The 14,672-nt window shown below is 38.3% G+C and overlaps 1 protein-coding gene across 1 annotated transcript in view; it reads left to right on the top strand.

The window, feature by feature from the left end:
- The window catches only part of LOC117435454 (metabotropic glutamate receptor 4-like), a 135,721-nt gene that overhangs the window by 64,647 nt on the left and 56,402 nt on the right, over nt 1–14,672 (top strand). Inside the window, exon 3 of the mRNA XM_059004965.1 lies at nt 1,793–2,009. Coding sequence (XP_058860948.1) covers nt 1,793–2,009 — 217 coding nt within the window. The remainder of the gene's footprint in view (nt 1–1,792; nt 2,010–14,672) is intronic.

Below are 14,672 nucleotides of genomic sequence, written 5' to 3'. Positions count from 1 at the left end.
AGATGCTCCAGGGAATATGCAGATAGGTCATAAGCATCTCATTGACCTCTGAGATGCTCCTGATTACATATGCAGACCAAATGCGCCTGTGCATGATGATATGTACTAAAGTGAGCCTCTAATCGCTCCATTACTTGCACATGCTTAACTTTGTGCCATTTTGGACTTGGCGTAAATGATGTGACGGGGCTATGAAAAGGTGTGCTTGTGTGAGCGCGTTCTCCAGACAGAGATCAGTCATGAAAAGCCATGACATACAGTATTTCTGTCATGAGCAGATGTGGCAGTAACATAAAAATGGCGTATGCCATGGCCTTTAATGAGATTTCTTCTTTATACCAAGAATGCATACATCAATAATATACTGTATATACAGATTTAATTTTGTTTTAAACACATGCCTTTGGGAGAAAAAAAATGTGAAGTCCCTGACTCAGTGCCTGCATTTGTTTGGCTTAATTCATTTATGAAGGGCTATATTAAAAATAAATTGTATATTTTATTGTAATGCGGTCAGTGTTTTCACCATCGCTTGTCACTCTTGACAATTCTGAATGTTTTTTGACAGTGACAAAGAAAAAATCAGCCCAGTAGTCACTAGTGACGACTGCACCTGTTTTGTATAATTAGTTTCATTTTTCAATAAATGTTAGTAGTTAACACACAACTGTACAATATGATAGAGAGCCAGATAAAGCAGAAGATCATACTACTAGAATCTCTATGGAACTATAAAAAATCAGCGTTCCATTGAGCTCAGTGGTTCTTGCTAATTCTGCATTGTTCTCATTTGCAAAAAGAATGTCCAGGCAGAATGTATGTATTTTCTGAAACAGATTGTGTGTACAGTACTGTAGTGACTATATCTTCCTTACAGGGAGAGGAAAGCAAACAGTTTTGTTCAAGGAATGTACAGCTAGAATTTTTTTTGCACGTTTTATCATTGTCTGATATTTATGATGTATAGTAATAGAGATAGTTTAACAATGGTAATGAAAATTAATACATAGTTGTAAATTGAATGTTTAAAATATTAAAAGTGTCCCTATCAAAACCTTCATAGTTGTTTTAAATGATACGCAGTATGCAATATAATGCATTAGCGTTACAGGGTGTTGAAAGTTTCCTTAGCCACGAGAACGCTCTGTTGACTGTCATGATCCCTTTGCCTGTGTGAAAGGGTTATGACGGTATTATACCGGCATAGGTTACGCATTTTCATTCTGTGTGACTGGGTAGTTTAAATTATTTTTTTAACATCTCTGAGATGGCTCAGTAGCGGCATTTGTGTGTACAAGGGGTATTGGATACGGTGCCAGGATTTCAAGCAACAGCCACACAATTCCCCCTTCAGCCAAATCCAGAGCCTACACTGTTCTGATGCGTGGCGCATTCACTTCATTTAAATACTTTGACCCACATTCAGATGCACAGGTGCAATTTTCAGCACTCCGCAGTTAATACATAGCCTGCAACTTTTGAGAAGTGCACATGCGCAGCTCAGATTAAATATGCACCCGCATCTGCCTGCTCTTCGTACATAGGTCCCACAGTGAGCAAAGGGGATATGATCTGATAACAGTGGAAGATCACAGTAACTCTACTTTCCCCACATGGGTGATTTAATGATCTGAGAACCAGAATGGTTGCAAACAGCATGCAATAGCAAGTGAAGTGTAAAAAGCAATCAAGCTACTCAGTTATAAATCTGGATGAAGTCTAGTACAGTCGGTCAAACTTAAAGGCTCTTCTGAAGCATGTTGTTTTTTTCCCTTCTCTTTGCGCTCCTCAGATCCCCCAGGTGAGCTATGCGTCGACAGCCCCTGAGCTGAGTGACAACACGCGCTATGATTTCTTCTCTCGGGTGGTCCCGCCCGATACCTACCAGGCCCAGGCCATGGTGGACATCGTCAAGGAGATGCGTTGGAACTACGTCTCCACTGTGGCGTCTGAGGGCAACTATGGAGAGAGCGGCGTCGATGCCTTCATCCAGAAATCCCGCGAGGACGGTGAGTCTCAGCTGCTGGTTTAGCAAGGCTTTGCACGGGATAATAAACATTAGCGCTGCACAATCTGATTCCATTGATTGCTCCTTTGATCATTCGAATTAGAGCTCTCCACCAGCCACAAGGTGAAACAATTGTCGTTCCAGTTGAGGAGATTTTAAGAGCAGGACAGTGTGGAGTGAAGCTAAGAAAATATATGTTCAAAGCTCCCTGTGAACCTTTACAGAAATATCATTCAAGGTCACTATCAAGTTGTTTGTCTCCGAGTTTTGTATCATTTAGTGTGGAATTCTCAGAGTACAGCATTGACTCATGATTTATTTGTGAATAATGGATCTGTTAACAGTTCCCAGACCATCAGCAATGGTAAATGTCGAGGTCTAAAAGGCAGATCAGCAGTGACACTAAAACAACACGTGCATTTACAGAATTGGGATGGAAAAAAAACAAAATGCAAATGTGACATTTTCTGTACAAAAATGTGGGTTACAGCCGGCCGTTCAATTGTTCATTTCCAATGAATAGCGCTGTGAGAATTAGAAGGGGCAGGTGGTCTTGAGAAATTATACCTGAGGCAGGGGGGTGTCAATGCTGCCCTCTAATTAGACTAATGAAATGCTCAATGCAGGCACTGGAACTCATTATAAAGCACAGTTCAAAATAAACCTTACCATGCTGCTGTAAATCCTGACTAACTGATGCACTGGGATTCATTTCTGTTGAGTCAATTCAATCTGACTGTACTGTCTGCTGGGCAGCAGCGGCACTGGGGGTTGATTCAAGTCTGTTTGTACGCATTGAGAAAAGTTTCTTTTTAATGTGAATCATTCACATCTCATTCTCATTACATGTTGGAATACACGAAAACAATTTCTGCTAATGTGATTCTATTGTCTGTGCCAAAACATAAAAGAAATTGACAGCAGTATTTAAAGGAGCTCTGCTTGGCAGAAAGCTTGTGAAGAGCTGCGTCAAAATGTTTGTTTTAAAGGACATGTTAATTGCGATAAAAATGTGCTTGTTTGAAAAGACTGAGCCAAAGCACGCCTAAAATGAACATACGGCTCGCCTTGACTGAGGTAAAAGAAAGAAGCGTATGACTTATTAGAAGTTTATTATGCTAAACTGTTAAGATAACTTTTTCATTGCCACAACACTGGAGATTTCATGACTATCTTTCCCTAAGCTTTAGCATTGTGCAAATTCATACCTGTTTTCTTGTTTAACTCTTTCTACTCTTGTTACTGTATGGCAATGCTTGTAGTGGCTTGCTGTTATACTCACTTTGTGATGGTGGTCCACTATGAAAGGCGCTATATAAAATAAATATTGATTGATTGATTGATACAACCATTTGCATTATCACGCTCTCATATAACATCCACATTTCCCTAATTTGCCTTAGAGAGGAACTATTAAAGAAAGCGTGACTTTTTTTTCTCACCAAATGTAAGCTATTGGAGCAATATTAAAATGTTACCACTCCCACTGGCTTGTACCACCGTGGCTCCATTTCCCCATTACTTTTCCATTGAAGATAATTCGGAAAGGTTATTCCGTTCATAAAAACTACAACCTTTCAATGCAAGCACACAAGCCTCACAGCAATGATTCTGCAGGCTGCAACCAGCTGCTATTACTGACAGTTTTAGTCCTTCCATATCTACTACATCTTTTCAGATATATTGCTGCAACTAAATGCTTTTCTGTATGAGCACTGGCAGAGCATAAATAAACTAAGCTGGGGCTGAATCAACATGAAGGACAATTACGCCTCCTTTAAAATATACTAAATTAAAATGACTAGCATTACTGCACTGTGGGTAGCTACAACGCTAGGGAAGAACAGAGCAGAGCAGTTGTAATTTTAACCAAAAGGGGAAAAAAAAACAACAACAATAATAATAGAGTTGATGACTATAGCAATTACTCATGAGTAAATTACAGTACAATAGTTTTTCTTCTCCCTTTTCTTATGCAGTTGAGCACTGTAAAGCAGATGAATGTAGTAATTAAGTGAGTGGTGTGTGGCAGTGAGTATAACAGGCTGTGTTTGTCTTGTCAGCTCTCCTGGTTGGAGCAGTGGGCTATAGACTCTCTATACTCCCACTGCATTCACGATATGCAATTCATGCCTGTTGTTTTTCTGAAAGAATGGGCTGGCTTTAAGGGGATGCTTTGTCTATATTTCCATAATATATAATTTCTTACATGTTTATACCCTGTTAGGTATGTTATTAATCTCTATTGTTGTTTCTGTTTAGATTTTCATTTACAATGCCAAGCTTATTAAGAATTCCAGATGCTTCTTTTTTTTCAACTGCGTCTAAATGCTGAATTTCTGTGATCTGAAAATAAAAACAGACGTGTGCAACTGTAATTTCAGTCCCCCTCTGAATATGTGATTTCGTATAGATGTTTGCCATTCACAGGGAACAGAAATTACAGTTGGACACCCCTAGTGATCATTTCAATAACCACCAAACTTCAGAATCCTGCTTTTTCGTTGGAAAAAGGACCTTTTTCTCCGGGGTATTTTTAAGCTTGGCAAAGGATCATAACTTGTAAATACAATGCAGAATGGTTGAAAACACACCTGACAAGGTATCACCTCATCGTATGTATTCTGATAATGTAGATGATGTAAAGTACACCTATAAGTAGTTGCTTTCCCCAGTGAATTGGACCCTGGTCTTTGCCTCAGTCTTGTTTCAGACAACCCTAGTGACCCGCAAATTGACATTAAAACCTGCAGACCCGCGACAGTCATTGTACAACCCACAAAATAAAACTCATAGGTAAGATCCGATTTCAGGTCAATCTTGGCTGGTTCCCGGCCTCACACAGCCTGATTGCATCTTGACCTATAGCACATTAAGTGATCTGTTGCCAGGAAACCGCAGCATCTTCTACCTTGGTAGCGTTATTTTTGATGTGCTATAATTTATTTTACTAGCATTTATCCTAAATATATTCCACAGGAGAAATATAGTTAGAAAGAACCATTTATACTGACTTGCACAAATTGAATAAGCTGACAATACCAGTGAATGTTAGATTTCAGAAACCTCCAGAGCACCACAAAAAAAGTGATTTAATATTTTACAAGAGATGAGAAACAGAGAGAGAGAGAGGGGTGGCAAATGGCAGACACTAAATATCAGGGTAAAGTAAGCGCAGTGCAACAAATATTGCAAATGTTTTATAATGCAATTCTTTATTATGTTCGGTATCTCCTAACTTGATGAACATATATGAAACCATATGAAGTGTATATTGACTGACTACCTGAGATTTAGTTTTACTATGATAATAACTGTGTAATGAATATACAGAATATCAGTTTTACCATTTATCCATGAGGTTCAAACTGCTTATTCAGGTTTTATAAATAAATAGATGCTTAATAACTATGTTATAGAGTGTTAATAAACCATGATAGATGGATTATAACCATGCAATAGCCATACGCAGAATTACAGTTTTATAAAGGGGACATTTTTAGCCACCTATTGTACTTTGGGATGTTTAAATGTAATGCTGCCTAATAAATAAATAAGCTAATAAGCTGCACCTTAATATAAAGTGTTACCAACAAAGGTATTTCTTGCACTAGCCAATAGAAATACACAGTGGCCCATTCAGTTAATCTACTGTAATCAGACAAGTTTATGACAGTCGTATTTCTAACCATGCACGGCAGTCTCTTTAGTGTCTGTCTTTAAAAGTAATACCTGGAGAGCTTTAATGATTAAAATGATGCCAGGATCGGGATCCCTTGCTGTTTTAAATCCATTGAAGAGACCTTATTCATTTTTAAGCAGAACTATACCAAACTTTGATGGTTCTGCATTGGTAACCTTGATGTATGACAGTGACCTTGACACTATAGCAAATCATTTAAAAATCTATAATAGGAGGGAAGAGGTTTATCAAGTTGTAGGTTTGTAATGGAATACCCAGCGATCGGCTATACCAGAATGTTGACATGGTTTTTATTGATCACTGCATTTCTTTAAAATCTGGAAGACTCTGGATTTTCAGCCCTGAATAAAGGCTCTTCACCCCTTGCTCTCCCTCGCCTCCTGCCCCCATTTCCATACCCTAAGGAAATGCACTGTAAAGGACCTCTTGGTCACACTCTTCTCTCCAGTTGAGCACAGCAGTTGTTTGCCACAGAAACGCTGTGCCAGGAAAGAGAATTTCTTCATTTTGTGTGATCGACAAACCCAGCATTAATCACCACATTGCTGTGACCTTGCTGAGCTTTAAGTTTAGTTTTCTCTTCATTGAAAATTACCAGACAGTTAGATTTGTTCTTCTATAATTGTTTCATTATCGCTGTTCGTGAAAGAAGCACAGTATGCATAGACGGATTAAACAGAAGCTTAAAATGGACGTGTAGATATTAAAATGATATTAATTCAGTAGGAAACTATTAAAGTGAAATACAATGGTTATAAAATATAATTTAAAAACGAGTACCACAAATTACAGTAATAATGCTTGGATAACAATCGTCTGCCAGCGAGCGTGCTAGTTAAAATCACATATTTTACTACATTCTAAATTATTATTATTTATTTCTTAGCAGACACCCTTATCCAGGGCGACTTACAAGATATCACATTATTTTTACATACAATCACCCATTTATGCAGTTGGGTTTTTACTGGAACAATCTAGGTAAAGTACCTTGCTCAAGGGTACAGCAGCAGTGGCCCCCACTGGGGATTGAACCCACGACCCTCCGGTCAAGAGTCCAGAGCCCTAACCACTACTCCACACTGCTGCCAATGACAATATAACATGTCCAAATGTGTTACAATGTACATTTTTCTGTAGGTTCTTTCTGGCTTCGAATCTTGATGAATCCTCTAACATTGTGTCAAACAGTTGAATTGGGTACAAATTCTGGTACCTATTTATAATGGTTTTTAATTGTTTCTACATTACATTCACTGACCCCAAGCTCTTTTGTCTGTATTTTAGTTAGTTTGTTATTCATATATTTGTATATATATATATTTATTTCGACATTAATTAAAGTACTATATACTGTATGTATTTGCATGTTTTCAATCGATTTAAGTTTGTTTAGTAAAACAACAAAATAATATTAATAGCCTAATAAATATAACAGCATATTAAAATAACATTAATGTGTTTGTACACATTACATTATGTAAAAATATAGATATGTACATACGCTTAAACAGTACAGTAGTAAAATCCAATGAATACCTAGCAAGCTTTTTGTAAGTCTATCCTACATATAATCCAGTACAAAACAAACCATTCTGATGCATTGTAGGTTTCACATTGATAATAAAATATTATTTTAAATTGAAACTAAATTATTTCAGCTTATTTTCTTTTATCTCTGTCTCATATTTTTAACCCTGCTGCCACCAGTAAGTAACTCCTTCACTTGTTGTCAATAGAATAAATATGGTGCAGAACTTCAGACCTGTTGCCATCCAACAATTTGTATGCTAATTAGAATTTTTCTGACCAGTATTTTTGTTTCTAATTAGTTAGTAAATAGGGCGTGACACTTTGGGAAATACCATGCACAATCTTCACAATTTTCAATTCTGGCCAAATTACCGGCCTTAATAAATGAGGCCCTTAGTGTTTATATTCATGAATCAGGTTACTTCCTCTCCGTTTTGTTCATTCATGATGAATTTAAGTGGGGGCAGGTGTGTGGTTATCAAAATAGCCCAGGAACTCTTTAGCAGCTCCTGCATTATTCAGCACTAGCTCATGTGGAACTAATGATGCTTATATTGAAGAATAATGTACCCGTGCTTCTATATGATTACCAAAAGTTGAGTGGAGGAGAATTGATTTAAGTAGGTGAAAATTGTAAAGTTCATGTAACTCTTTTTCTGGCAAGCAGCTGTTGTAGGGGGAAGCTTTCAAGCACTTTTCAGCGAGTTGCTCAAATCAATATCCATTTAAAAAACGTGGCTAATTTCCAAAAAAAGGGCTATCGATTCCAAAAACAGGACTACTTTCCAAAAAAAGGGGCTGATTTCCAAAAAATGTCTAGGTGCTAGCAATGGTTGATAACAATGGTCACCTACAACATATTGCTTCATAAGGTTCCAGAAAAGTCTGGTGTTGCACAGGCTAAGGGGAACTGTTATTTGAATACATTCAAGGGTATGAAATTTGGTTTAAGAGTCATTCAGGGAAAACGGGTCTGTCACTGTGGACTTATATTTGTCGTTATGTTTCTTCAGACTTGTCATATAACATCTATAAACACCATTCTGTTACTTACCACAGTGGAAGTGACTTGCTCATTATAACTCTAGTACATAATTAACTGATTTTCAACAAAAATAAAAGGGTGAACCACCAAACACTTCTTGTAATTAGCTACTGAATCTATCAGGAGAAAAAAAAAAACAAGTGGAAAAGGCCGTCTTAGATCCTTGCCAGCGAAATCTAACACTGAAACTGAACTGAAAGGCCATTAAAGAAAAGGACGACTAAATTATGCAGCAAGCTTGTGGTTTACCATTCCAAGACTATGTTAATTGCTCTTTTCATGCAATCTGTTTAATGCGTAAATAATGGTGCTTTATGTAAGATTGTCTCTTTAAGCCCTCCAGCTCTTTTGCTGGTGTTGTTTCAGTATGAGGAATAAAGGAAATTGCTTGTGCAGTACAGTCCTCAGGTTCAGATCACACACATCAGCCCCGGCTCAGTCTTTTGAAGTAGCAACCTTATCAACAGTGAGTCTTTCTGTATAGTTTTTTGGCTGCATTGCAAGCAATACTTTTATTTAACCAGAAAGTTTAGAGCATAGGTCTGCTGAGATGTCCTAAATGACTGCAAGGACATTAAAACAACGTACTTGATCGCCATCCAATCCAATCCAATCCGGCAACAGTAAACATGAAACCTGTGCTGTCATTTACAATAGCCATTACCATTTAGCAATACTGTTATGAACGGCTATATAGTATGTTCTAAATGAGGATTTAATTACAAAGTGGCATTATATGTAGTAGTAAACACATGTGATAGTAAATTGTAGATTTTTTTAATTGTCTCATGTAACTCATGAAAATGTTACAGAATTACATGTGGTGCTTCTGGAGTGCCCTAACTGTAATAAGAGAGCTTAAAATAGCCCTGTGTGTCTGTTAAGTATCTACATCGCTGGCAAGATGGTTCTCCTATGTGGTTTCTCGATTTTAGAATTTAGTACTTCTGCAAATTGTCTCTCCCTGTTTTATACAGTCTCCTTGTGAAGGAACTCATCAATATTTGCTAGTATACCAAATGTCCCTGGTAGTAAGAAACAACTGTAAATGCACTCACTTCTAGCATTTATAATCTCATATATATATATACATATATATATATATATATATATATATATATATATAATCTCAAGGGGGGGGGTCTATTACATATGATAATGAGTGTTTGCGTGTATGTGTGCGGGTGTCCCGCTGAACAGTTTCCAAACGTTGGCAAGCATGCTCCTGTTATATATAAGACAAAGGGACAACATTCCCAAAACTCACACACTGTAGGTAGGTACCATACATTTACGCATTTAATAGTCATTTCCATGAATAATATAATGCATTGAGTACATGCATTAAATAATGTAACAAAAGTTAATATCCACTGCGTAGTTAATATCCACTAATTTTGATTTGGTTTTGACGATTTTGAAGTCTCCCTAAAAAGGTTGGTAGTCAGCTAGTAAATATGAATTTACACGCATGCTACGCATACTCTGACACATTTCAATTCCACAGCATGCACAGGTCCTTGTGAACAGTTCCACCTTTCCCAAGAAAAACCTGTTGACTCCGGACTGCGAGCCCATTCCATCACTGCTCTATTTGTCGTCTCTGTTAATAATTCTATTACTTGGGAATGTCTTGCTCGACTCTATGAATTACAATGATTTCCTAGCTGGGACTGATGTAAAGAATACATTGTAGTAAAGTGGCCCCAGGCAGTAAGGCACTCTGCTTATACACCAACCTGGTATTCATGATTATTATTGCAGGGAACTGAAGTCAGTCACAGTAACGTGTGGCTCTGTGTGTGTGTGCAGTGAGTAATGGGGTCTGACTGAAAGATAGGTGGAATGAAAAGAGCTAGATTAATTAATTCAAGCTACATGGCGCTCCATAAAGCAGGCATCGTTAATAAAGCAGGCATGTTAATAAGGGCGGCCGCACCCCTACACGAAAATAATCTGAATTCATTCCAGTTTGTTTAAAGACACCTGAAAGAAATACAGAGACAATCAATATTAATAATTATGGCTTACTTATAGGAAACCATAATTGCACAGTGATGGCTAACTATTAAGAAACCCTGTACATCAATAGACAATAGATCAGACAATCACCTTTTGAGGAATTCACACACTGTTTACTACCTATGGTGTATAACCCTGCAATTCAGTAAATGTAATGCACTAAATATGGCAATTTGAGCTAGCATACAGATTATTGCTAAAATGTACTGCTGTGCGGAGATACAGACCATCTCAAGCAGCAAGCCAGCATCAAACCACTGAATTCCAGTTTCAGATCCTGGAGGCAAACATTGCTTTACGCAAGCAAAATTAAATTTACTAACTGGAACCAATATAATTATTTCCCTGTCAGATAGATCCTAATGTGAAGCTTTCCAGTGTCCAAGAGAATAATAGGGAGCTATACATTATAAATGTTTAAAAAAGCGGAGTGGTGACCCCATCTCTTCCAAAAGAGATCAATCACAGCTGGGATACCTGCAGTGTATTACACAGAAGAAACCAGCAATGCCAACCCAATGGATTTTAAATGAATGGTGGTCCTGGTATGCAAGAAGCTGCATTGGACAGTTTATCGAGTTCCTGGGTGTAGAAGAGGAAGCTGGCTTGGTTGTGGGATCGGTTCCCCAGGGCTATGTGGGGAATTGCTGCGGTGAGGGGAATAAAAATAATTGTGCATTCTAAATTGGGAAGAAAATCAGACACTGAATTAAAAAATAAATAATAATAAATAAAGCAAATCTGGCATATCTTCGTGCAAGTGTAAGTGTACAAGCTAAAAACAGACTATGAAAAGAAAAAAAAATCTGAAAGTGTAAAACCAACGCAATCTGATGTAGCTATTTTAACAGCACAGATAGTGGCCTCCTGGTTCACAAGAGTGAGAGAGAAAGAGGCAAGCGTTGTCACATACCTTCAGCTGAAATTAGTCTTTGAATATACTGGCTTTAAAAGTGCTTTTTAGCACCATGCTCTATCTTCCCCTCCTGCATAATTTATCTGCCTTTTCACAAGGGCTTGGGTGGGGTGGTTACAGGGAACCTGCGACAGGCAAGACTGACTGTGCAGGGACCGGGAGAGGATGGGGCTTAAAGGGGGTTTGTGAGGGTATTGGTCAGGATGACGGGGGATTCAGAGCGAAATTCAAACCAGAAAACTAGAGGGATGTTCCCTGTATATTTCTTTATCCATGTAAGGTAAAATATTTTTGAAATACTACAAAATAAGCAATGTTTTTTGTAATACGGTATGCTATATAAAATCTATTCCATCTAAATCTAAATTTGCAAATATATGTCTTTTAATAAAAAATGCACGCTGTCATATTTACAAAACATATGAGCTTTCAGTATAGGTGGATACAGCTTTTTACTGAACTAAAACTAAACCTTTTTTCTTACACTTTCCCTACCTCTTTCTAACCCTAAAAATATTAGATTGTTAAATTGTTCCTGTGCTTTACGATGATTTGATTGTGCTTTACTACACTTTGCTATGCGTCTACCATGTAATTTTGCAGTACATTCCTACTTCTTGTGCACATGTTCTGTTGGTGAATTTCCCTTGTACACCCTCACACAAGTACAGTGTCTTACCCCACAAATCAGAAGCCGATTCATATTTGTGTCTGATACAATGCCAAATGTGATAAAACCTGACAGCGGAAAGGAAGAAGTGGCCTTTTAATAAAAGATTATTTGAATATGAATTCCGATGCCTCTCACAGCTGTCACCATGGCAACTCAATCTGCAGCCGACTTTGAATGGCTATTTTATTTCCACTGGGATGTGTATATCTGTATTCTTACCAACTGACAAAGCCACTGGTGGTGTCACTTTTGCATTATAGTATTGCAATATGAACACAAGCCTATACACTGGTAACCATTGGGCAGTCCCATGCTATTACAGCAGGGTCACTGTACAATCCCGCTGCTATGTCAAGTGCATGTTGTTCTACCAAGCAGCAGCCACTCGAACCAGCTGAAGAATAATTGCTCAAAGAGAGGTTTGAGTCAAGATTCAATTACCTTTTTTTATAGGAAAGTCACAAAGTGCATTTTTAAATGTTTGGGGAATGAACTTCATTGTAGTAACATTGAGCTGGGCAATCTCCTGGTATTAAAATAGTACTTGATTGAATGTTAATGACCTAATATAATACTTCATATTTCTGGTCATTAGTGGCAGGTACAGAAACTCCTCTGCTCTTTTTGTAGCTAAGGCTGCATTGCACCAAGGCTGTAGCACGGATTGAATCAGTGGTCTAGTCGTATAAGGGTATTTATCAAACCAGCTTCACGGCGGTGGTCAGCTGATTTAAAAGACCACAGCCATTGCCAGTCAAACTGTGTTTCCCAAGGATCAATATCAGCACCATTATCATTTACAACCCTTATTAATGACATAGCCCCTAGCTTGTAACGAGTTATATTCTTCTCGGTGCAGACAACACAAGACAGTAGCTCACATGGATTGGTTTCTATTGATTGTTCTTGTCCTGGTCTCAATGAAACTCAAGAGCGGTTTATATTAAAAACACCCTCTCAGACCCAAACTGATGCCTACCCCTTCTATAGAGCTGTGTGTATTCTGTAATCCACTGATACTTCACACAAGAGCCATCATTTTCAACAACTTTCCCAGAAGCAATTTTAATGCAGCAGTCGTTAAGTAATGGTCACATATTCCTCCAAAATCAATCCTTGATAGACTCATCACATGTGATTGGTGCATTCCTGTCTGAACACTGTGACCCCACCCCCTATTGAAACTGTTACGGCTCTTTTCTCTGGTCCAAGCCCTGTATCATTAAATCTTTAATGGACTTTCAAAATGAGCGTCCTTCACTCCCTGATAGCATTAAATATTAACCTCCCGTCTTGTTCGTCAGCCAGTGGCAGTAACGGTGCATTAGCTAAGGTTAGTGGAACTTTCCCTTGCACTGCAAGCAATCTGACAGGTTATAGCAATCATTGCATTTCTATTGCTGGGAATGCAGGTCTGCAAGCTCCAGATGCACTGCGGCAAGTACTTCCATGGATCTCGTATACTTTACTAAATGTTATGGAAGGCTGGGGGTAGGGGGCTATTGGTGAGTTACTGGCAACCATCAACCCTGTGTCTGTAAAATCCTGCACACAGCAATGGGGTGCCCCAGGAACACTACATATGGGAGCCAGGTGCACATCACATTACTGAAATGCTGTAATATAAACCCCAGTCACATCTGAAGCCAAGCAGAGTCAAGTCGTTCTGTAATACAGTGAGGGTTAGACTTAAACTGAGAAAACAAATAGGTATCAGCTGAGTCCCCCACTGGGTTCTGTTAGTCAGTGACTCAGAAGGAAGTTGAGCGACAGAAAGGGCATTAGCCAGTGGGAAAGAAATGCTTTGGAGGGGTTAATGCTATTATAAACCAACAAATTGCTATTATAGACCAACATATAGCTATTATAGACCAATATTCAGAAGGGATGAGCATCAAATTAATTTCTGGCCCATATATCCAGCATTATTGTAAGAGTATAGATTGAGTAAAGGCGTCCTATATACGCAACCAGTTACTGAGGAAGGTCTGCAGTGAAAACTCTTTTTAGTTTCCCAAACTAGCATTAAAACTACATCGGTGGGTTCTACAAGGGCAATCAATGGTGTGCATGCTTTGCTATTATAAATATCTACGGCAGGAGTGTATGGGATATATTCACATATATCTGCATGGCCATTTGTGGGTAATATACTTTGTACCATGATTTAGTCTGACTCAAGTAAAACACTCCTTGTTTCAGAATACCAAGACATGAGCATTGAACTGCCAGTCTACGTTATCCCGGTTTAATAATTCAATAGACAGAATCGATTTGAATTTGCAATCTCAACCGGCTTTACCATTAAAAATATATTATTTTATAAAATGTATAATGTATAGAATACTGACGTGAGCTTGTAACCATTGGTTTCAATTCAGGAGTTTAGCAATGGTGCATTCTGCTGCTGCTTGGTGAGGATTCGTGGCACTTCCACAAATTGCTCTTAATCTTGAAGCGAAAGTCCTTGTGAAGTCTTTTCTAAAGCCTGTTCCTAATCTCTTTGGCTGGCTTTCAGCACAAGTGCTGTAAGCAGTGTTTGTTTCTGTCATGACCATCTTCCTTTTGACAATTTAGTTCCCCTGCACAGCTTATGCCAGGAAAGTCCTAAACTGATTTGGCTGCGCAATTTACACATGGTGTGAGTGAGTTTCTAAGCTCGACTTTGCCTTTGGAAAGTGGTGTTCCGCTACAGGAACGTTGGCCAAGCCAAAGTGTTGGACTACAGAATTATCTATAGGAATGCAACTCATCCAGACATTAACAGTTTTC

This window comes from Acipenser ruthenus, chromosome 30, assembly GCF_902713425.1.
Source record: "Acipenser ruthenus chromosome 30, fAciRut3.2 maternal haplotype, whole genome shotgun sequence".
Lineage (NCBI taxonomy): Eukaryota > Metazoa > Chordata > Actinopteri > Acipenseriformes > Acipenseridae > Acipenser > Acipenser ruthenus.
Note: the sequence above shows the minus strand (reverse complement) of the source record. Positions and strands in the feature narration are given on the sequence as shown.